This window comes from Guillardia theta (assembly GCF_000315625.1).
Source record: "Guillardia theta CCMP2712 unplaced genomic scaffold GUITHscaffold_10, whole genome shotgun sequence".
In the NCBI taxonomy this organism is placed as follows: domain Eukaryota; class Cryptophyceae; order Pyrenomonadales; family Geminigeraceae; genus Guillardia; species Guillardia theta.
In genome coordinates, this window is record NW_005434664.1 from 228698 (window position 1) to 250469 (window position 21772).

General features: G+C 55.5%; 6 protein-coding genes across 6 annotated transcripts in view; 3 read left to right on the forward strand and 3 right to left on the reverse strand.

The window, feature by feature from the left end:
* GUITHDRAFT_134118 (hypothetical protein) overlaps nucleotides 1-2863 on the forward strand; it is a gene marked incomplete at both ends in the record, with an annotated part of 5754 nt that extends 2891 nt beyond the window's left edge. The window contains 7 exons of the mRNA XM_005838678.1: nucleotides 79-100; nucleotides 290-1197; nucleotides 1512-2045; nucleotides 2090-2157; nucleotides 2419-2584; nucleotides 2633-2673; nucleotides 2791-2863. Coding sequence (XP_005838735.1) covers nucleotides 79-100; nucleotides 290-1197; nucleotides 1512-2045; nucleotides 2090-2157; nucleotides 2419-2584; nucleotides 2633-2673; nucleotides 2791-2863 — 1812 coding nt within the window. The remainder of the gene's footprint in view (nucleotides 1-78; nucleotides 101-289; nucleotides 1198-1511; nucleotides 2046-2089; nucleotides 2158-2418; nucleotides 2585-2632; nucleotides 2674-2790) is intronic.
* A 220-nt stretch (nucleotides 2864-3083) lies between these two features.
* On the reverse strand, nucleotides 3084-5059 carry GUITHDRAFT_102363 (hypothetical protein; the record flags this gene model as incomplete). The annotated part of the gene is made up of 6 exons (XM_005838679.1): nucleotides 3084-3128; nucleotides 3184-3252; nucleotides 3745-3833; nucleotides 4091-4138; nucleotides 4247-4312; nucleotides 4360-5059. The coding sequence occupies 6 exons, from the start codon at nucleotides 5057-5059 to the stop codon at nucleotides 3084-3086; spliced, it is 1017 nt and encodes a 338-aa protein (XP_005838736.1).
* A 918-nt stretch (nucleotides 5060-5977) lies between these two features.
* GUITHDRAFT_102364 (hypothetical protein) lies at nucleotides 5978-6334 on the forward strand (the record flags this gene model as incomplete). Its single annotated transcript, XM_005838680.1, has 3 exons — nucleotides 5978-6029; nucleotides 6080-6166; nucleotides 6213-6334. The coding sequence occupies 3 exons, from the start codon at nucleotides 5978-5980 to the stop codon at nucleotides 6332-6334; spliced, it is 261 nt and encodes an 86-aa protein (XP_005838737.1).
* A 6554-nt stretch (nucleotides 6335-12888) lies between these two features.
* GUITHDRAFT_102365 (hypothetical protein) lies at nucleotides 12889-13143 on the reverse strand (the record flags this gene model as incomplete). The annotated part of the gene is made up of 1 exon (XM_005838681.1): nucleotides 12889-13143. The coding sequence occupies one exon, from the start codon at nucleotides 13141-13143 to the stop codon at nucleotides 12889-12891; it is 255 nt and encodes an 84-aa protein (XP_005838738.1).
* Nucleotides 13144-15844: 2701 nt separating this feature from the next.
* GUITHDRAFT_102366 (hypothetical protein) lies at nucleotides 15845-17809 on the reverse strand (the record flags this gene model as incomplete). The annotated part of the gene is made up of 1 exon (XM_005838682.1): nucleotides 15845-17809. The coding sequence occupies one exon, from the start codon at nucleotides 17807-17809 to the stop codon at nucleotides 15845-15847; it is 1965 nt and encodes a 654-aa protein (XP_005838739.1).
* Nucleotides 17810-19134: 1325 nt separating this feature from the next.
* GUITHDRAFT_102367 (hypothetical protein) lies at nucleotides 19135-19482 on the forward strand (the record flags this gene model as incomplete). The annotated part of the gene is made up of 1 exon (XM_005838683.1): nucleotides 19135-19482. One exon carries the CDS (start codon nucleotides 19135-19137, stop codon nucleotides 19480-19482), a length of 348 nt encoding a protein of 115 aa, XP_005838740.1.
* Between the last annotated feature and the right edge of the window lie 2290 nt (nucleotides 19483-21772).

The following is a 21772-nucleotide window of genomic DNA, read 5'->3' on the forward strand; positions in this document are numbered from 1 at the left end:
AGGAGGAGGAGGAAGACAGGAGAAGTTGCGTCAGGTGTGTGAATGGCTCCTCTCGTTTAAGCTGATGCGCTTGTACAGGACAAGTCAGCCATTCCTCAAGGTCCTCTTGTGACAAAACGATCTTCCTCCTCCTCCTCCTTCCCTCCTACCTTTCACTGCTTCCCGTCTCCCTCTTCCCTGCCTCCTCCTGCTTCCCTCCTCCCTCCCTCTCCCCTGCCTCCTCCCTCCTCGCCTTCCATCGTCCATCTGTTATCATGTCCATTCTTCCTCCTCTCACACGAGCTTACAGATCAGCACGACGGCGAGCGGCGATGGGAACAGTTGGGAAGGGATGACGCGGATGTTGAGCAGAGGAGGAGCAACGCGGTCGACGGCTTGTCAACTGTCGAGTTTGCGCGCGAAATTGACAAGCTGTCAACTGCCAGCAGCAGCGCTCAGCAGGGTCAAACTGCCCAGCTGGACTCGAAAGGGATGCTGTCTTCCATGCTGTCTGAGTACGACCACGACATCGAGGAAATCCTCCACCTCTACCTCAAGGATCCTCCGAGAAAGTCAGGAGGAGGATCAGTGGGGGGAGGAGGAAGAGGGGGAGGAGGGGGAGGAGGAGGAGGAGGAGGTGGTGGTGGTGGTGGAGGAGGAGCAGGAGGTGGAGGAGAATCGCCTCGACGCGAGACGGCAACGACACTGGGAGCAGGAGGGATCTCCGTGCCAGAGAAGATGCGCTCTCCGAGGAGGCAGAATACGCTGCGCGATCGCAACTCGTGGGAGGAGAAGGTGGAGCAGCTGATGTCTACAGTCGAGGGCCTCTCCGCCCAGACAGCCCGCCAGCTCCTTTCACACACGGAGGGGTCTCTGCGGCAGAGCATCCTGATAGCCCAAGACGCCATGGCGAACGTGGCGCACGAGGAGAGCACGGCCTTCTCCTCGTCCTGCTTCTCCTCAATCTCCCGCCCCTCGGAGTTCGCGCTCATGTCCACCAGCTCCAGGGGGCAGCTGGGCGATGACGTCATCAGCATGTCCCTGCTCCTCCAGCTCTCAGACATCTCCGACATGGCAGCGTTCTGCCGGGAGGTCAGAGCCGAGCTGAGCGCTGCGTGCCAGGTGGAGAAGTCAGACGTCCTGCTGAAGAACGTCAGGGCTGGCAGCGTCATCGTCGACTTCTACGTGCAAGGTCATGAGCAGGAGGACATGGTTCAGGTAGAGTCCTGCTGCTGCACCTTCTGCCCTGCACCCTCCCTCCCTCCATCTCTCTTGTGCCCTCTTCTTGCCCTTGTCCTCGACCTCCTCGTCCTCGTCCCAATCCTGTTCTTCGCCTCCTTCTCATCTCCTCCTCCCCTCCTCCTCCTTCTCTCTGCATTCACCTTCAACCTTCTCTTCATCATGAGATGATCCATACATCTTTCTCTCATCTCTCGCTCACGTCTCCTCTGCGACACCTCTGACTGATCGCTCTCCTCTCTCTTCACTTCTCCATCTCCCTTCTCTCCTCTCTTCCAACCTTCTCCTTCCAGCTGTTGAACGAGCAGCTCCAACATCCCAACAGTCGGCTCCGTCAGGGAAGGCACACTCGTCATGCTCTCAACTTCTTCCTCCTCGCACATGCCGCAAAGCCGCTGGCCAGCATGATGCAGACCGTCTCCCTCCCTCCTCCTCACCTGCTGGACCCGGACACACTCCTTCCTCTCCATCGCTGGACGGACGGGGTGAGTCCGAGGGCGACAAACCTGTGGGGCACTAGCAAGACGCAGGTCTACGAGGAGGGGAGGAGGCGGCGAGAGGAAGAGGAAGAGGAGAGGGAGAGTGACCTTGGGAGCTTGCCGGACTCTAGCGATGACGGGAGAGGAGCGTGGGATAGGAGGGGGACAACAACCTCGGGTATGAGGATCAGGACAGCCCGTGGAGTCGCCGACATGAAGGGAGGAGGGGGAGGGAGGAGGAGGGGGGAGGAGAGAGGGAGCCAGCGTTGGAGCGGGATGCTGCGCTACCGGACAGACGAGCACGTGATCATGCCGGGGTATCGGGCGAGCACAGGAGGCGTGAATGAGGTGAGAAACGTGATGAAATGTTCAGCTGGATGAGAGCTGGGTAGGAGGAGCATCCGGTGCTGGGGACGTTCGAGGTGGTACCGATGGAAGACGCTCCGATGGATGTTGTCAGGTGAAGGAAGGGGAGGAAAACAATCAGGAAGAGAAGGGGGAGGATGAGAAGAGAAGAGAGAGGAGTGGAGCAGACTATTACGAAGTGGGGAGAGGGATCACAGATATGAGAAGGATCAGTGGAGGGAGGAGGGAGCTAAAATATTGTATTGGCTTCAGGGGGGAGGAGGGAGGGGGGAGGAGGGGAGAGAAGAAACAGAGGAGAGGGGAGCGAGGAGCGAGGAGCGAGGAGGAGAAGGAAAAGAGGTGAATCAGATGGCAGGAAGCGAATCTGTGGGGAGATCTCGCGCATGCTCTTGCTGCCAGAGGACGGCTTTGAGCTTCTTCAGCTCCGCTCCATCGGTCGCCGTCGCCTGCGCGCGTCTGTCCTTCTTCACAAGCACGGGGACAGCAGCGGGGAGGAGCTGTGGAGGAAGATGAGGAAGCTGGTTCTTGCTGGAGGATGGGGTGAGAGCTGGTGATGACGAGCAAGGCAGATGATGGACGGCCGGTACATTCCCGCAGACAGAAGGCTGAGGTGAGGATGGGAGGAAGGAGGAAAAGGAGAGGGAGGAGGAGAGAATAGGTGGAGGGAAGAAACTTTGGGGCCAGGAGGCGAGTAGTAGGAGACTGCAGAGCTGAACGAGATCAATAGGTTCACGCTGCTGGATGACGCGGAGGGGAGGCAGCAGGAGGACGAGAACGGCAGGGAACTTTTTCTGCTCTGAAAGAGAGCACAACAAAACTTTGAAGGATGTAATGAATTCAGGGAGCAAGGAGAGCAGTGGAGGTCGAGGATCGAAGGGTTGACTCGTGCTAGGGGAAAGAGGAAGGGAGGGCAGAGTGACTTCAGGAAGAGAGAAGATCAGGGCAGAAGGGGTGGGAGAATGGAAGAGGAGGCAGAGAGAGAGGGAGGAGGGAGGAGGGAGGATCCGAGTTGAGCGGGCTTCAGCAGCCATCAGGGATGACTGAGCAGTCGATACCGTGCGAGCCCTGGAGGAGGAGAGCGTAAGGGCGAGAGCGGCTGCTGGTTGTGGAGGAGATTTACCTTGAGCTCATGAGCAGGGGGCGTCAAAGCGCCTGTCACTCTGTTCCTCTTGGTCTTATACATGGTGATCTGCACGTGGATATCAGAAGCGAGGAGGGAGCATGTAGGAAAGAAGGGAGGGCAGAAGAGAGGAAGGAGGAAGAACGACAGAGGGAGGAGGGCAGGGGAGAAGAGAGGAAGGAGGAAGAACGACAGAGGAAGGAGGGGAGGGGAGAAGAGAGGAGGAAACGTGGGGGAAGGGGGGGGGGAGGCGAGAGAAGCGATTGGGGTGCACTAGAATGAGGAGGAGAAACTTTCCTGTCGCTTCATCAGCAGATCGACGTTGTTCCTAGCGGCGATGACCTGGAAGGAGAACGACGAATGAGACACACGACGCATCGCATGTGAAGATTAGTCAGGAAGAAGAAGATGATGAGAGGGAGAGAGGAAGAAAAGATTCGATTCAGAGGAGCGAGGGAGGACAGAGGGAAGGTGGAAGAAATTCTGAGGAGATACGGAGGAAGCAACAAGTACAAAGCAGGGAGGAGGCCACAAGTGAAGCACAGAGGAGGCGGCTGTTACCTGAATGCATTTCCTCCTTGTTCCTCGAGGGATTGGAGTAGGAGAGCCGTGCTTGTCTAGGATGGTGTGGCCAGTTTGCGAGCAGAAGTCTGCGAGAGGTTCAGGTGAGAAGGGAGGGGCAAGAGGAGAGGTAGAGCAGGACAAGAGCTCAGATGTGGGCCAGGGTAGAGGACAGAAGGAGGAGGCAGTCGGCGAATGAGGTCGAAGGTGGACAACAGAGGGCTACAGATCAAGTCTAGCAGCAGCAGCAGCAGCAGCAGCAGGAAGGTGAATGAACATGATGAAGATGACGGTGATGACCGTGAAGGGGAGGAGGAGGGTCGGGAGGGAGTACAACACAACTCACCGTCATACAACTTCGAGTCCATGTTCAGATCTCGATGGTACTTGACTCCTGTTGGAAACTTCAAATCTTCCACTCATCGTCCTGCCCCCCTCCCCCCTCCCCCTCCCTCCCTCCCTCCCTCCCTCCCCTCCCCTCCCTCCCTCCCTCAGACTTTACCGACAGCACGCATCAAGTGTTCCACACAGTCTCTCAGCTGCCTCCCACTCAAGTCTCTCCCGGCACCTGAAGGGCAGCCGTCAACCCTCCCTCAAGGCAGCTCTCTCTCTCACAGAATTCCCATGGTGTTCTTGTGTAGTTGGCATTCCGATCCCATTCTCGTGAGAGATCGTTGACGAGAATCCATGCCGTATGCTTCTCGACCGGCTCCTGGACGCTCAGGGACTTTCTCCCTTCCCTCATCGCGCTGCTCCGACTTTCACTGGCCCTCCTCTCCTCCTCGCTGGCGAGCTTGAGCTCGTGGAGGTATTGGTTCAATTTGGATGTTCCCCGCCGAATATTCACGTCCCTCTGAGCACGAGGCCTTGATTGCGATTGCAGGAGATGGAGTAGAGCCTCTCCCTTGTTGCCTGTCAGCATAGCCCATTCTTCGATCATCTTGGGATTCGATTTGTACAGCTGCTGTACGTCCTTGAGAGCTGAGCCCATCAATGCCCCATCCCCTTGCAGCATCACACGCTTGCCGGTTGAGGACGTATCCTCTACTAGGGCGTCTTTAGCCACCAACATCAGGGCAGCAACAAACATGAAAGCACTTGCTATTGACAACCCTGATCGAATACGAGCAGTTCCCGAGCGAAACCTCACATGCGAACAGAGCATGGCGGAGGGTGTGTTGTTTTGGCGAGACTCACAGCATTCTATGCCTTGTTGTTGATGTTCAGCAGCAGAGACTGTCGCGCTACTGCATTCAATGTCTGCAGTGTCTTCGCGTACAACGAGCGGGTGATCGTTGTTTTCGTTCCAGGGCATCTCGCACACAAAAACCTGACGAGTCTCACGAGAACAAGGGGAGATAACGAGGAAGAGACAAGTCAGATGTTATGCAACAAGACAAGTCAGATCTTGTCCTCTTCCCCCAACCTTGACCTTCTCCACCCCTACTGCGCTGCCATCGCCCGCCGCTATCTTCCCAAAATATGTCAACGGTTATTTTTTGTAACCGTATCATTCGTTTGACGTTACAAATCTACTTGAGGACGTTACATTTATCGTAGCGGTGCTAATTTGGGCATGGCAAGCGATGCGGGAAGCAGGATGCAGGAGGAGGAGGGAGGTGGGGGGAGAGAGACGGCCAAGGAGGAGGATAGAGGCAGATAGATAGAGGAGAAGCATAGAGATAGATAGATAGTGATAGACGTACACATCGATTATGACAGAATGCAAAATGCAAAAAACAGAGAGACAGATTAACAAGGGAAACTGAAGTTGGGATACCGCAGCGACAGGAAGACGAAGAACATGGAGGAAGGCATTGGCGATTTTAGCTAGATTTAGAGGCGTCGTCGAAGGAGTGAAGTATCTTGTTCTGATTGCACTGGCTCAAATGACTGCCGTGACTCTTCAACCTGGATTTGTTCAGAAGGGAGAGAGGAAGTTTGTTGGATCATATGAATAGACAGATGAATGGCAGGAGATAGAGCAAAGTCACTTGCGATCAAAAACCAATCTAGGCGTTGAAGGGGTAGTACCGATGAAAGATCCGTATGATTGCTATTATGCGCAATGTGCCTTCCTGAGATGGAAAAATCTACGGGATCATCCTGTATTTTCAGAAATCAACACACTTCTAGCCGTGGGAAGCACTCCTGACAATTAGCCCCTCTTCTCGAAGATTTTCTTTTAGCTGCAAGCACTGAGATCGTCCTCTGACGCTGCTGCAGGCTTAACATGTTCACGGACTTGTGCTTCTTCTCAATCGACAAGCACTTGGGCATCAACTGTGAGCAAGACTTGTTGTATCGTCTGTTTGCATGATGTGGTGTTGCGCAGATGCTGATGGGGGCATCAATCTTTCTGGACATAACGGCTATGTCCGGGATTGCACCAGTCTCGGGCCAGACGTTCCACCTGAAGCTGGTCTGTCCCCTTGTCATGCAGCTGAGCGCACTGAACGCGTTTGCAGGAGCAATGACCCTCTTGCCTCTCTCTGGCGTGAAGACAGCGAAAGGGAAGGGCAAGGCTGCCAAGGGCGCTAAGGCGGCAGCCAAGAGTGGGCCAACATCGTTCTACGCTGGGATGCAGTGAAGGGCGAGCATGAAGAAGGGTGTGTTTGTTAGATAGCTTGAATATTGTTTGTATGAAGTGTTGTGTTGTGCGATGCGGGGTGCGCTGGATTAGACGATAAGTGGAAGCATCGTCGGACTCTGCTGCAAAACCAGTCGCACTGCATACTTGACATCCCATGTGGCGATGACATATCGGGATGCTCAATCCAGTCCGTGAGATGCACCTGCCACACTCTTTCGACCTCTTGAGCACAAGCAACAGCAAGCAGGGAAACATATCCGTGCGACGATGTCAGCCCACCAGTTAAGATGTACGATCGACTTGATGTCACAAGTCCGATCTCAGGCCGTCAGGCATCGCACTCAACACGAAGGGACAAGGATTGTCGATCAATGGTGTATCGGTCACGGGCGAATGTCACACTCAGTCAACGATGTCTTGCCTGTATTGTACTAGACTGAGTAAGCTCTCTCAGCATAAGACCGTCATGCGTTGATGCTGAGCTACCAAGCTTCCGCTGCAGTCGTCACATCTTGAAACGATCCTCCAGCCATACAGCACCACTTCCTCCTCATCGGCCTTCCTCGCTCCTCCCCGGGCTCAAGAAGGGACGACAGGGGAGGACGAGCGCGAGCTGGCGGATCAACACTATGTTTGCGGAGTCCTTCGAGGACAACGTGACGGCGGGGGCACTGGAGTGGTAAGAGCGAGCGGGGCTGGGTAGGAGCTGAGGAGGCGATATCATCCGAGAATGGAGGATGCGTAGAATACTGTAAATAATAAACCCATCGTACAGAGAAAACTAGTGTTAAACTTTAAGGCAGTTCAGCGTAGTAATGCATAGTTTTTCATCAGGACGTTGACGAGCCTGACCTTTGCGGACGATGTCAGCAATTGTTTCAAGCATCACGTCGACAGTCGGAGTGGTAACTTTGTGCTGATTCAAGACGACTTGGTTCAAGTGACGCAGATCACAACAAAGCGATAACTGTTGGGATTAGTCGGGGAGCGTGGATCACTTGGACGTCGAGAAAACAAGACCCGAAAACCAAATTCGCTCTCGAGCATGGACGAGATTGTTGCTTGAAGTTCGCCCTCGAGGTGAAGGCCGGGCTTGAGATGTAAGCTGGAGATCAGTCGGCAGATCGTCGACCAAGACGTCAGCAAATCCCGCACACAGGTCCTTAGCAAGTTGAGCAGGAATGGTCGAGAGTGGCTGGGCTGGATCCGGGAGGCATGAGCGTCGGTAAGAGAAACTGTTGTCACTGACAGAACTGATTCCTTGAAGGGCACCTGGTGCTCCAGGCAGGCTGAGCGGCGGGGATCCACGGGCACCAGACGAGTCGACGAGCACCTCGAGTCGCTATCCACGAGTAGCGCAACTATCCACGATGGCCAGTGCGACAGTGTCAAGCCTCCTCGACTCTCCTGATTGGCCTCGTATGATTTTTAACTTAACTTTGAGTAAACACTACCGAATGAAAGGAGTTGCTGATCCATCTGCTGATCCATCCTCGGATGCACGCCTAGCTAGCAGTGGCGATCTGGCTAGTCAATGATTCTGATGAGTGATACTTTTAGTCAACTGTTTGACGGTATTCGGGGACTCACGAGTTTTACTACATACAGGGTTGACCACCTCGAATCGTGACGTGACTCTGATACCAGCACCCTCTTCGTAAGATCTTTCAAGGCTAGACTGCACTCGAAGGGGGGGATTCGTCGAAACTGATCTCAACCCAGCCATCATGAGACGCTGAAAGGAAAGCACCTCTATCAAACGATGAGGTCTACCCGGCCAGTCGCCTCAAACGTGACACACAGCCCCGTAACTTGGGATAGACTTTACTCCCTTCCACGAAACGTCACGTTCCGCCTTGGCCCGCAGATCTCAACCCAGCCATTACGAGCCAATGAGAGAAAAGCAGCTCTAACAAACGGTGAGGTCTACCCGGCCACACTCGCTCTCCCGACGTGCTGCTGCCTGGCCTTACAGGCGATCGACCGACTGGTATCGTGACTCTCGTAGCTGTTGGCCGAACCGCCGTGACATTAGGCCCCCGCATCTCCTCGTTTATAATACCTTTTACATGCATGTTCCTCCGCCCCCTTGCATCGTAGAGCCTTCATATCAGACCCCTACGCTCCTGCTCCGACAGCAGCAGCCCCCCGCACCGCTGACCCATGCCCTGCTCCGTCTCCCTCGTCGACCTCTCCCTCTCCCGCGCCCTCCCTCCCTCTCGTCCCCGCCCTTCCCTCAAGCTCTCTCCCGCTCAGCAGGCCTTCGTCGACGCCCACAGGCCCTCGGGCAGCCGGATGGAGGAGGAGCTGCCGGCGGGGGCAGTGAGAGTGAAGTCGGGAGGGGAGGGGGTGATGGCGGGAGTGATGGAGGCGAGGAGGCGAGGCGTGCGGGTATCAGCGGAGGACATCGGGGAGGAGCGAGGAGGGCCGATGGAAGGGAGGAGGCTTATGCTGGCAAGCAAGAAGAGCTTGGGGGCAAGGGGGTCGTTCAAGGATGTGACGGAGGCAGCGGGGGCGTGGAGGACCTGAAGCAGAATGAACTCAGGAGATTCAATAGGTGTATGTGTATAAGCGGGGAGTAAAATGGGTTTCTAGGAATAAACGATGATATAGGAATTGTTTCCCGCATTATATTGTTTGATGGCTGCTGAAGTGAAAATGTTAATGTGGGTTTTCATGTCTAAAAGTACAGACTACCATTGCTGCGATTCTTTGATATGGACGGAAGTTTGCTTTGTCGCCACATTACATCACACTGAGTGAGTGGCTTTGCATTCTCGTATGTACTCATTGCACCATATGAGAACATGATGCGTTTTCAGAGCACAAATCCTTCATCTGCACATTAGTCTGTCATTCGTGTTTCCACATGATGTTATGAGTTTGAAATCACTACGACATGCCCTAATTGATATTTTGATGAACAATTGCTATGATCTTATTCTGGTCTAACCTCGTCTTGACGAGTCAACAAGCTCCCCACAATCGCATTCTGTGCATCTTTACATGCTTCGCAAGCCCGAGGGCTTGTTGGCGTCGACGAAGGCCTGCTGAGCGGGAGAGAGATCGAGACTCGCGCCGATTCGCCGGTAAGCTGCATGAAATTCTCCGCATTCTAAGAGCTCATCAGCTCCGTTTTCCTCGCTCCCCGACTCTTCAACTGCCACGCATGCTGCCACTGCCATCCTATTGCTACCTTGAGAGCGTTCTCTTCCTCATCTCTCCCGACCGAGGCTCCTCTCCCTCCAGCCCCTACCTGCTCCTGGCAAGCTGCTTTACAAACCAAGTACGGTTGATCGCTCTATGGTTGTTTATTCCTTCAAGCCCTATATACTCGCCCCCCATTCGCAAACACACAAATACACCTATTGTACATCCCGCTCGCCTTGTCTCCCTGACTCGCCTGGCATTTGCCTCGCCTCAGCTCATCCACGCCCCCGCTGCCTCCGTCACATCCTTGAACGACCCCCGTGATCGCTTCCCGCTCCCAACCATGAGCCTCCTCCCTTCCATCGGCCCTCCTCGCTCCTCCCCGATGTCCTCCGCTGATACCCGCACGCCTCGCCTCCTCGCCTCCATCACTCCCGCCATCACCCCCTCCCCTCCCGACTTCATTCTCACTGCCCCCGCCGGCAGCTCCTCCTCCATCCGGCTGCCCGAGGGCCTGTGGGCGTCGACGAAGGCCTGCTGAGCGGGAGAGAGCTTGAGGGAAGGGCGGGGACGAGAGGGAGGGAGGGCGCGGGAGAGGGAGAGGTCGACGAGGGAGACGGAGCAGGGCATGGGTCAGCGGTGCGGGGGGCTGCTGCTGTCGGAGCAGGAGCGTAGGGGTCTGATATGAAGGCTCTGCGATGCAAGGGGGCGGAGGAACTATGCATGTAAAAGGTATTATAAACGAGGAGATGCGGGGGCCTAATGTCACGGCGGTTCGGCCAACAGCTACGAGAGTCACGATACCAGTCGGTCGATCGCCTGTAAGGCCAGGCAGCAGCACGTCGGGAGAGCGAGTGTGGCCGGGTAGACCTCACCGTTTGGTAGCGTTGCTTTCCTTTAAGTGTCTCGTAATGGCTGGGTTGAGATCTGCAGGCCAAGGCGGAACGTGACGTTTCGTGGAAGGGAGTAAAGTCTGTCCCAAGTTACGGGGCTGTGTGTCACGTTTGAGGCGACTGGCCGGGTAGACTTTACCGTTTGGTAGAGTTGCTTTCCTTTCAGTGTCTCATGATGGCTGGGTTGAGATCTGCAGGCCAAGGCGGAACGTGCCGTTTGAAGTTTCGACGAATCGAGTGCACTCTAGAAAGATCTTACGAAGAGGTCGCTGGTATCAGAGTCACGGTTCGAGGTGGTCAACCCTGTATGTAGTAAAACTCGCAGTGAGTCCCCGACTCCAAGGGGTCGGCTCGCTGCTTGAGACCGTCAAACAGTTGACTAAAAGTATCACTCATCCGAGGCATTGGCTAGCCTGACTGGTGTCTTCCTTGACCAGAACAATCTTGCCGTCATCGACTTGCTTGGGCTTATTCTGATGACAAAACAGATCAGCTGGGCCTTCATTCGTGAACGGATCAGCTACTTCTGCATTCGAGGATAGATCAGCTACTCCTTCATGCGGTGTGACAGCCCCCGAAGCTTTTCGGGTTTCAGGCGACTAGAGCGAATTCTCAAGGCACCTCCGCTGGATCACACATAAAGGTGTAGAGTAGACATGTCGAGCTTACTAGATCAGGGTGGCATACAACATGAGCAGAGAACAGACCCTCCTAGCTGAAGAGGCTGATCCTTATATAAGCTAAGGGAAGGACTAGGGGTACTGCTCCCTGACGCACGAGCACACTTGCCTCGTGCGAGCTCTTGCCTCTGGCAAGCTTCTGCTGCACCTCTTACCAAGAATGAGGAAACCACCCGTACCAGCGAGTCTCGCCGTGCTAGGGCTCTGATACGGTGATAGATAAGCTACTCCTTCACTCGTGGATACATCAGGTACTTGCTCATTCGGTGATCGATCAGCTTCTTCTTCACTCGTGGAAAGTTGGGCTGCTCTGTACGATGGGTTTATTATTTACAGTATTCTACGCATCCTCCATTCTCGGATGATATCGCCTCCTCAGCTCCTACCCAGCCCCGCTCGCTCTTACCACTCCAGTGCCCCCGCCGTCACGTCCTCGAAGGACTCCGCAAACACAGTGTTGATCTGCCAGCTCGCGCTCGTCCTCCCCTGTCGTCCCTCCTTGAGCCCTGCTGCTACCTTCCTCGCCTCCATCACTCCCCGCATCAGCTCCTTCCCCTCCGACTCCACCCTCACAGCTCTCCCTGCTGGCTGCCTCGCCTCCTCCGCACACGGCGATGAGGGCGCGTGAGCATCGAGGTATGCCTGCTGGGAGGGGGAGAGCCTGAAGCAGGGGCGGGAGGGGCGACAGGGAGGGGAGGGGGGAGAGGGAGGGAGGTCGACGATGGTGATGGCGAGGACGAAGGGAGGCATGCCTGCTGCTGAGGGAGCTGTGGGTGCGGAGGAGAGGCTGGAAGCTGCGGATCAAGGGAGTGGTGGGGCGGGGCAAGCCTCCGTAAGGGGTTTGAAAGACGCGACTGCTCTTGCGAGGGTCAAGAGAAGATAGAAGCCCGCCTCAGACCTTGAAGAGATCTAGAAGTTTCTTTAAAGGGTCGGAGACGTGTGGACGTAAGCAAGGCATCTTGTAACAAGGTTCTCTTTCCACCGCATCGCGAGGACGCAGACCCATGCCCTGCTCCGTCTCCCTCGTCGACCTCTCCCTCTCCCGCGCCCTCCCTCCCTCTCGTCCCCGCCCTTCCCTCAAGCTCTCTCCCGCTCAGCAGGCCTTCGTCGACGCCCACAGGCCCTCGGGCAGCCGGATGGAGGAGGAGCTGCCGGCGGGGGCAGTGAGAGTGAAGTCGGGAGGGGAGGGGGTGATGGCGGGAGTGATGGAGGCGAGGAGGCGAGGCGTGCGGGTATCAGCGGAGGACATCAGGGAGGAGCGAGGAGGGCCGATGAGGAGGAAGTGGTGCTGTATGGCTGGAGGATCGTTTCAAGATGTGACGACTGCAGCGGAAGCTTGGTAGCTCAGCATCAACGCATGACGGTCTTATGCTGAGAGAGCTTACTCAGTCTAGTACAATACAGGCAAGACATCGTGGACTGAGTGTGACATTCGCTCGTGACCGATACACCATTGATCGACAATCCTTGTCCCTTATGACGTGTTGAGTGCGATGCCTGATGACCTGAGATCGGACTTGTGACATCAAGTCGATCGCACATCTTAACTGGTGGGCTGACATCGTCGCACGGATATGTTTCCCTGCTTGCTGTTGCTTGTGCTCAAGAGGTCGAAAGAGTGTGGCAGGTGCATCTCACGGACTGGATTGAACATCCCGATATGTCATCGCCACATGGGATGTCAAGTATGCAGTGCGACTGGTTTTGCAGCAGAGTCCGACGATTCCCCTTATCGTCTCCTCCTGCGCACCCGCATCGCACAACACAACACTTCATACAAACAATATTCAAGCTATCTAACAAACACACCCTTCTTCATGCTCGCCCTTCACTGCATCCCAGCGTAGAACGATGTTGGCCCACTCTTGGCTGCCGCCTTAGCGCCCTTGGCAGCCTTGCCCTTCCCTTTCGCTGTCTTCACGCCAGAAAGAGGCAAGAGGGTCATTGCTCCTGCAAACGCGTTCAGTGCGCTCAGCTGCATGACAAGGGGACAGACCAGCTTCAGGTGGAACGTCTGGCCCGAGACTGGTGCAATCCCGGACATAGCCGTTATGTCCAGAAAGATTGATGCCCCCGTCAGCATCTGCGCGACACCACATCATGCAAACAGACGATGAACGCTGCTTGGAGTACAAGGATTTGAAGGTTAACGAGATGAGTGGCAGGAACTAAAAGTTTATTTGACAGTGTAGCATAGTCTTGAAGTGAGTTAACAAGCACCTACTACACACATACATTGTGTATATCCAAAATTCCTTCTCGCAGACTCTTTCTCCCGTAAAACTCCAACCTTCAGGTCCTCCACGCCCCCGCTGCCTCCGCCACATCCTTGAACGACCCCCTTGCCCCCAAGCTCTTCTTGCTTGCCAGCATAAGCCTCCTCCCTTCCATCGGCCCTCCTCGCTCCTCCCCGATGTCTTCCGCTGATACCCGCACGCCTCGCCTCCTCGCCTCCATCACTCCCGCCATCACCCCCTCCCCTCCCGACTTCACTCTCACTGCCCCCGCCGGCAGCTCCTCCTCCATCCGGCTGCCCGAGGGCCTGTGGGCGTCGACGAAGGCCTGCTGAGCGGGAGAGAGCTTGAGGGAAGGGCGGGGACGAGAGGGAGGGAGGGCGCGGGAGAGGGAGAGGTCGACGAGGGAGACGGAGCAGGGCATGGGTCAGCGGTGCGGGCGGCTGCAGCTGTCGGAGCAGGAGCGTCGAGGTCTGATATGAAGGCAGAGCCCTCGAGATGCGGAGGTCTGCACCGAGATGCGTGGGGGTCAAAACCTCTTACAGGGCTGTCACGATACCGAGATAAGCCTGCTTCAAACGCTTTGACTGTGAGCGTCGATGACCGCTGCATCTGATCCCCTGGTCTCGGAGGCCACAGCCGATCAAGGAGTGCTCGATCACAGACTCTACAATCAGTCTCAACTCGGTGTCACCAACCTACAGCACGGTGCGGATCTTTTACTCAAAGCGGATAGTTTAGTGACACCCGGGTCACAAATCACTCAGTGTCTGTCGCCGAGCTGCCTGACGGGCCCCGGGGGCCCTTCAGTTTCGCTTTCCTAGCCGGAGCCAGTCACTGTCTCGACGAGCACACGCGGCAGCATACAAGAAGCTCAGCTACCCTTGACTCCCTCCCTTATCCATTGACATGTGCAGTCAGTCAGCTGCCACCGCACAATGATGCTTACGACTGTCACTGTATTGCCTGGCTGCGAGTCTCAAGAGCAGTCTCTGCTTCCACTCTCATGCTGCAGGAGCGAAGCTCCTCGTCCTCTACTGCCGATCTAGTCCAGTGCCGTCTCCAACCAACCCAACGGCGATAACGCTTCGAGATTCATAGAGATGCTGATTGTTGCTCTTTGTGAATTGTTTATTCCTGCAAGCCCTATGTACTCTTAGCCTATTCGCAAACACACAAATACACCTATTGTACATCCCGCTCGCCTTGTCTCCCTGACTCGCCTGGCATTTGCCTCGCCTCAGCTCATCCACGCCCCCGCTGCCTCCGTCACATCCTTGAACGACCCCCGTGATCGCTTCCCGCTCCCAACCATGAGCCTCCTCCCTTCCATCGGCCTTCCTCGCTCCTCCCCGATGTCCTCCGCTGATACCCGCACGCCTCGCCTCCTCGCCTCCATCACTCCCGCCATCACCCCCTCCCCTCCCGACTTCACTCTCACTGCCCCCGCCGGCAGCTCCTCCTCCATCCGCCTGCCCGAGGGCCTGTGGGCGTCGACGAAGGCCTGCTGAGCGGGAGAGAGCTTGAGGGAAGGGCGGGGACGAGAGGGAGGGAGGGCGCGGGAGAGGGAGAGGTCGACGAGGGAGACGGAGCAGGGCATGGGTCAGCGGTGCGGGGGGCTGCTGCTGTCGGAGCAGGAGCGTCGGGGTCTGATATAAAGGCTCTGCGATGCAAGGGGGCGGAGGAGATATGCATGTAAAAGGTATTATAAACGAGGAGATGCGGGGGCCTAATGTCACGGCGGTTCGGCCAACAGCTACGAGAGTCACGATACCAGTCGGTCGATCGCCTGTAAGGCCAGGCAGCAGCACGTCGGGAGAGCGAGTGTGGCCGGGTAGACCTCACCGTTTGTTAGAGCTGCTTTTCTCTCAGTGTCTCGTAATGGCTGGGTTGAGATCTGCGGGCCAAGGCGGAACGTGACGTTTCGTGGAAGGGAGTAAAGTCTATCCCAAGTTACGGGGCTGTGTGTCACGTTTGAGGCGACTGGCCGGGTAGACTTCACCGTTTGGTAGAGGTGCATTCCTTCAGGCCAAGGCAGAACGTGACGTTTGAAGTTTCGACGAATCGAGCGGCAGTCTAGAAAGATCTTACGAAGAGGGTGCTGATATTCCCAGTGTCACGCGTCAGTTTCACGTTCCGCAGATCGGCCGGACTTCGGCGGGCCCGTCACCTTAGTCACTCACAGTACGGTCGGACACTGCCGACACCTCAGTGTGACGGAGCCTCGGCGGGAGCTGCGGAGCCTGTCACCGGGCACCCCGGTTGTGACTGCCAGGGCCACCTTCTTGGTCAGAGTCAGAGTGCGACTGTTCATTTTTCCGAATCATTAGGTAGAAACCTGCCACGGTACTACCGGGTATGTTAAGTTACATCCGGAGCCTGGCACCTGTGTCACTGGCGAAGCTGCGGCGCCTACCGGTCACGGGCAGCCTGTTCGCCTTCCGCCTCCAACCACTGAGGATGCCCCAACTTAGAGTCAATCTTTATGTGTCATACTCCTTGACAACCTGATGGGTGTACTCTCTTTGCTAACTTCAGACCACTCACCTCTCATGGGCCCTCAGACGCTGCCGTTTCGCTTTTGATCTCTGGCAACGGATGAGCTACTCCTCCCTGTTTACTGTTCCCTCGCCCCTGTCTCCTCCAGTTTCCTTCTGCCCCTGCCTCTCCTCGAGCTGACGATCCTCGACTGCCATCCAGGGGAAGCTGGTAGGCCTCTCTCAGAGTCATCACAGAAGCTCCTTGCCGGAAGAGGTTGTCTCCATGGCCCGGGCGGTTCACTATCGCCATGGCATCGGCTTCCGAGAGCTCCTTGAGAAGGAGAGCATAGCTGGTGTCGTCCAGCCGACGGAGAGAAACCTTGCTGGGGGCAAACCAGCCACAAACATTCTTGATCGACGATTCGGAGGGGAGACCGATGACAACCAGGGTGGTCATGTCCTCATCCAGGAGTCGGTCTTGCGCCTGATCCACACAGACTGATTTGAAGTTTCTTGGCACGTGCAGAACATTCCGGGCCTTGTCTCCATCTGATAAGACGTCCCTGAACATGTCCCCAAAGATACAGCCTGTTGCAAACGCATCCCAGCCGCTTTCGTGCAGCTTCTGGGAGGAATAATGTTTGAAGTCACTATGAAGGGACACCCTACAGGCGGTTGAGGCATTCCGAGATCTCCTGTAAAGGTCCAAGAGGTTGGTGAGTTGGGCATCTTCTTGTTTGAAAGCCACGTGAGCAAGGTACTTGGTATCGTACACTTGGGGGAAGCTCCTGTGAACGATGCTTTTGAACTCCATCAGAGTGTTGGGCAGACGGCATTCAAAATGAGAGATCAGAAACATCAGGTCGTACAACCCGTTGTGTACCACCATGGGCTTCTTGCTTGATGACAGCACATTGAAAATGTGCCGAAACCCAAGACGAGATTGTAGGATCTGATGCGCTTTCTCTGTCGTACGCTTCCGCCAGCTCTCATCTCCCCGCGAGCAAACCAGCCGCATGACAAGAGGGTTGCAGGGCTCTTTCCTCGTCATCACAACCAGCTTCGGGTACTTCATCGCAACCTGCTGCTGCAGTGCAAGCCTGATGAAGGAGTTCGCACTGGGAAACATGTATTCTTCATTCCCCGCCTGCTCGCCTACACCATTCATCCACGCATCCAGTCCATCCATGAGCCTGTTCAACAGAACAAGATCTCCCTCTCTTGTGATTGCAACAGGTCTGGACTGTCTGAACTCGCTCTTCTCCACTCCGAACTGTCTCATGACGTCATAGCGGACGTAGACCTCTCCAAGGGCATCGGTGTAAGGGATCCCATCGTAGAACCATCGGTTGAAGTCCAGCTGGCACTGCCCTATGTGAAACTCGTGGATGGTGTTGACGTCCAATGTTACCCGAGGGCTCGAGCTTGACCTGGAGGAGGGGAACACGAAGAAAGTGTAGGGTCTAGCGATCAACCCACCATTCTTCTCATCCTTGTGAAAGATGCACAGCCCTACAGATATGATGCTGTTCGAGGAAGCGACCTCTCGCATCTTCATGTACCGATCTTCGAGGTCCTCCATCCATTGGAATTCGTCGTAGGTCTGCAACGAAGTCATCTCAAGGTCCAGAGTGTAAAATTCACAGGATGGCAGCATGCTCTCGATCTGACTAGCAACTTGCGGGAACATCGAGCGATCGATGAAGGACTTCTTGGATTTTGCAGGTCTCCAAAGGCCGAAAGTTGATGACAATTCAGGGATAGACTTGAGATAAGTCAAAGGGTTAACCCTCTTCGAGATGGACTTGCAGGCTTCGATCACAAGGCTTCCCACTCGTCTCAGCATCGAACTCTTTGGCATGGAGCGTCTTTCATGAACTTGATCCAACCTCCACTTGCTCGCCTCGTAGGTCGGCTTGCTGATCTTGTCAACTCCTCTGAGTTCGGTGGAGCATCGACTATGATGGGTCCTATCCATGTCGACGGATTTCAGACCAGCATTGGAGTTGATTCTCACTGATAACGTTGGTGCCATCAACAGTAAACACATCAAGAACAAGCTGAGGGATGCCTTTGCTGATCGGCTGCAAGTCAGCATGCCTGCGAGGCGAAAGCTGCTTGCTAGCAAGGTTCCCATGGATCGCTCAGAGAGGCTATCATTCTTCCTCTAGTCTCCTGTATAGTTCCATCTACTCTTATGTCTTCTGTGCTGGCAGCAACTCCTTCTTTCCTCTCCCCCTCCCCTCATTATTGCCCATGTCCGTCGACATGGTGAACTTGGGACGAGGCCATTTGGAATCCGTCCCTTCCTCAGTTTCATTCATGAGGACAACTTGGTTTTAAAACTCTTCCTGTCATATTCAAAATTCTAATTGGGAATTTTGACAAGACTCAACAGTGACTCCGGGCCCGAGCGGTGACTCTCTCGTCAGCGACCGTACCCGGTGACCCGCCGGGCCGCCGCACGCACTGCCCCACTGATGCAACCGGTTGAACCGGCCCGGGGATTTTTAATCAATCACGGCAGCCCGCGGCCGCCGGTAAACTTTGAAAGGCTCAGTGAGTCACTGTCCGACGGACCGTACTCACGGTCGCCGGCCCGCCCGCGCCGGCGCCGCGGCGCGGCCCGCCGGGGCCGGGGCCACTGGCGGCGGCAAGGGCCGGAAGTTTGAACTTGTTGAGTAACTGAGTCGACGAGCGGCGATCGGACCCGAGGCACCCCGTGACCGTGCCGTTCACTCACTCGGACCGTCGCCGGACGTTGCCAAGTTGAACCGTTGAACCGTGCCGGCCCGGCCCGGGCCGCGGCGCGTCCGACGGACCGTGCCAATACTACGGGCCGGGCGGCGCCGCGAGCCCGGCTCCGGCCCCCGGGAGCCCGGTGATCGGACAGCGGCCTCCGATGATGCCGCCGCCGCGGCGCGCAGTGCGCCGCGGGCCCGGGGCCCGCCCGGCCGGGACCCCAGGAGCGGCGCCCGGCCTGGTGATCGGACACTGCGGCGGCCCAGCCCGGTAAAACGGGCCCGTCAGGCTTGCCAAGAAGTTGCCGCGCCGGCGGCGAATACTGAAATTGACCGGCACTCGAAGGTTGCGAGGCTGTATCGGAGCCTCGGAGGCAACCGTTGCAACCGTTGGCTGTAAGCCCCCCGCTGGTTTGTCGGGGAGCAGTCACGAGACGGCAGGGTCGAGATGGTCTAGAAGGTTCTTACGAAGGGTCAGACGGCCTTCTACCCCGAAGAAGATTCAAAATTAAAAACAAATATCCGGGGAGATACCTGGGAGATACCCTCGACTTCTTCATCTCGCCCTCCTCTGCAGCCTGCTCTGCAGCCTCGTGCTACTGGTATCATCCGCCACAGCATGACACGCGTCCTCGCCATCACCATCGTCGACCTCCCTCCCTCTCCCCCCTCCCCTCCCCGTCGCCCCTCCCGCCCCTGCTTCAGACTCTCCCCCTCCCAGCAGGCATACCTCGATGCTCAGGTGCCCACGTCGCCGTGTGCGGAGGAGGCGAGGCAGCCTGCAGGGAGAGGTGTGAGGGTGGAGTCGGAGGGGAAGGAGCTGATGCAGGGAGTGATGGAGGCGAGGAAGGCAGCAGCAGGGCTCAAGAAGGGACGACAGGAGGGAACGGGCGCGAGCTGGCGGAGCCAAGTGTTTGCGGAGTCCTTCGAGGACGTGACGGCGGGGGCACTGGAGTTTCATGCATGAGCAAGAAGGGGAGTGTCGGAAGACAGTTGCAGCCTTGACGCGAATTGAGGATGTACGATGTAGGATAGATGTAAGTTAAGCGAGGGAACGATTGAATAAATTCATTTATACAATCATACAATTCTGATAACCTTTCAATGTGCATGTTTAAACCTCTACAGTTGTGAAAAACAGCCTTGAAATGTGCATGAATACATGATGTCAATATCAAATTCCTTCAAATCAGTTGTTCGAATACCTTTTTTCGCTTGGAATTGTGAAATTATTTTGGCTGTTGTGAAACACAAATCAAAAGGTTCGCCCGAGTTGAAATACACTCATATCACTATGTTTATTCCCATGCTTGAGCTTACATCTATCGTACATCGTACCTTCCCCACCTCTATTTAGCTTGATCAAAGCTCATGCATGAAACTCCAGTGCCCCCGCCGTCACGTCCTCGAAGGACTCCGCAAACACAGTGATCCGCCAGCTCGCGCTCGTCCTCCCCTGTCTCCCCTTCTTGAGCCCTGCTGCTGCCTTCCTCGCCTCCATCACTCCCCGCATCAGCTCCTTCCCCTCCGACTCCACCCTCACACCTCTCCCTGCCGGCTGCCTCGCCTCCTCCGCACACGGCGATAGGGCGCGTGAGCATCGAGGTATGCCTGCTGGGAGGGGGAGAGTCTGAAGCAGGGGCGGGAGGGGCGACGAAGAGGGGAGGGGGGAGAGGGAGGGAGGTCGACGATGGTGATGGCGAGGACGCGTGTCATGCGAGGGAGAGTCTGTTGCAGTCGTGTTGAAGTTGCACGAGCTCGTTGAGGAGTAAGCAAGGGCCACTGGACTGGTGATCCCCGGGACTGCAAGTTTGACTGTCAGCGCCAGCTCAGCGGCTGTAAGTCTCTACGGCAGTACCGGACCAAGTTTCCAAACGGTGTATGTTTTAATGGGCCTCCGGAACCTTCGGAAGTTCCGACCGACTCGGAGTCGGCCGGTAGTTGCCGCCGCCCCGGCGACCGCAGTGAGCGGCGAGAGCGGCGCCGTGGTGACCGGGCCGGGCGGCCACGGCCGGGCCGGGCCGGGCCGCGACTGATCAGTCAGGGCCGGATGAAAAAAAACGCGCGCAATTTTCAAGTTTGTGGCCTGCAGAATTTCATGGCAGGGATCTTTAACAAGAGTCGTCGAAGCCGATTTATAGCCAAGACAAACACAGAGTTCAAGACCAAGAAATCATCAAAATGTGCTTTCTTTGACGAGAAGTCATTTTTCAAGGAGGACAGAATGGAAGAAGTTTTTGATTTGGAAAATCCCAGGTTGATATGAATTGGAAAATTTTGAGTCCCATCTTACCAAAGCAGGGAGATGAAAAATCCTCCATCATCAGATACTAAACCAGGCAAAAATCAAACACACCGAAATCTGTCACACTTTGATCAAGACGAGGATGCCAAGAAGGCAAAGCCAGACGGTATATCGGAACGACAACTCGTGCTCAACCAAATGGCGAATGCAACTACACGATTTGTGAATAGTGGAAGGTATTCTGTGAATGAATCATTCTGCTTGGTGCTGAAAATCAGTGCTTTGTGTTGTGTATGCAAGGAATGAATTTCTGCTGTCTAATGAGAGGCAGTCAGCACTCAACTATTACAATTGCAAGAATATTTTTCGGATCGTCGAGAACAAGCGCTTGGCATCGACGGATCACTTGGAGAAAGAATTCCAACACAAGCTTAATCATTTTCAAAACAGAAGCAAATGGGTTTGTTGCGATACATTTGTTCAAATTGAACTGAATCCAGGTGAAAGGTCATACATCAATTGCGAAAACACCTGCGGGCCGCTGGCTCTTCAGGATGCTCTCCAGAAGATCGAGCAGTTTTCTATAGCCCTGTACCAGAGCCGAGAGCAGGCAATTTTTCAACAAGTACAATGGCGGTCAAATCGGACGATCAGCCTTCTTTGAATGAACGAGCGGGTTTGTTGAGCTGTTGTTATCGAAAGAGACGAGACTTGGAGGATCGACAACCCAGTTCACATCTTGAAGATGATTCGAAGTCAAATTTACTGACAAGCAGCAAACATCACACTTCTCATTTAGCAGCCTCGCCAGGTTATCTTGAAAACATTTTCAAGACCTTCGAGTCACTAAGACCCTTCCGAAGCTTTCCCGTTTGAACTAAAAATATCGGAACCTCATCACACAACGCCACCAGACAACTCAGCTCAACTGTCAAGGTAATGTCTCAGCCCCATGACTGAAATCAAGTACTGATGTCTTTGACTGCTCTGTTAGCTCATTAGAGCCGAATTC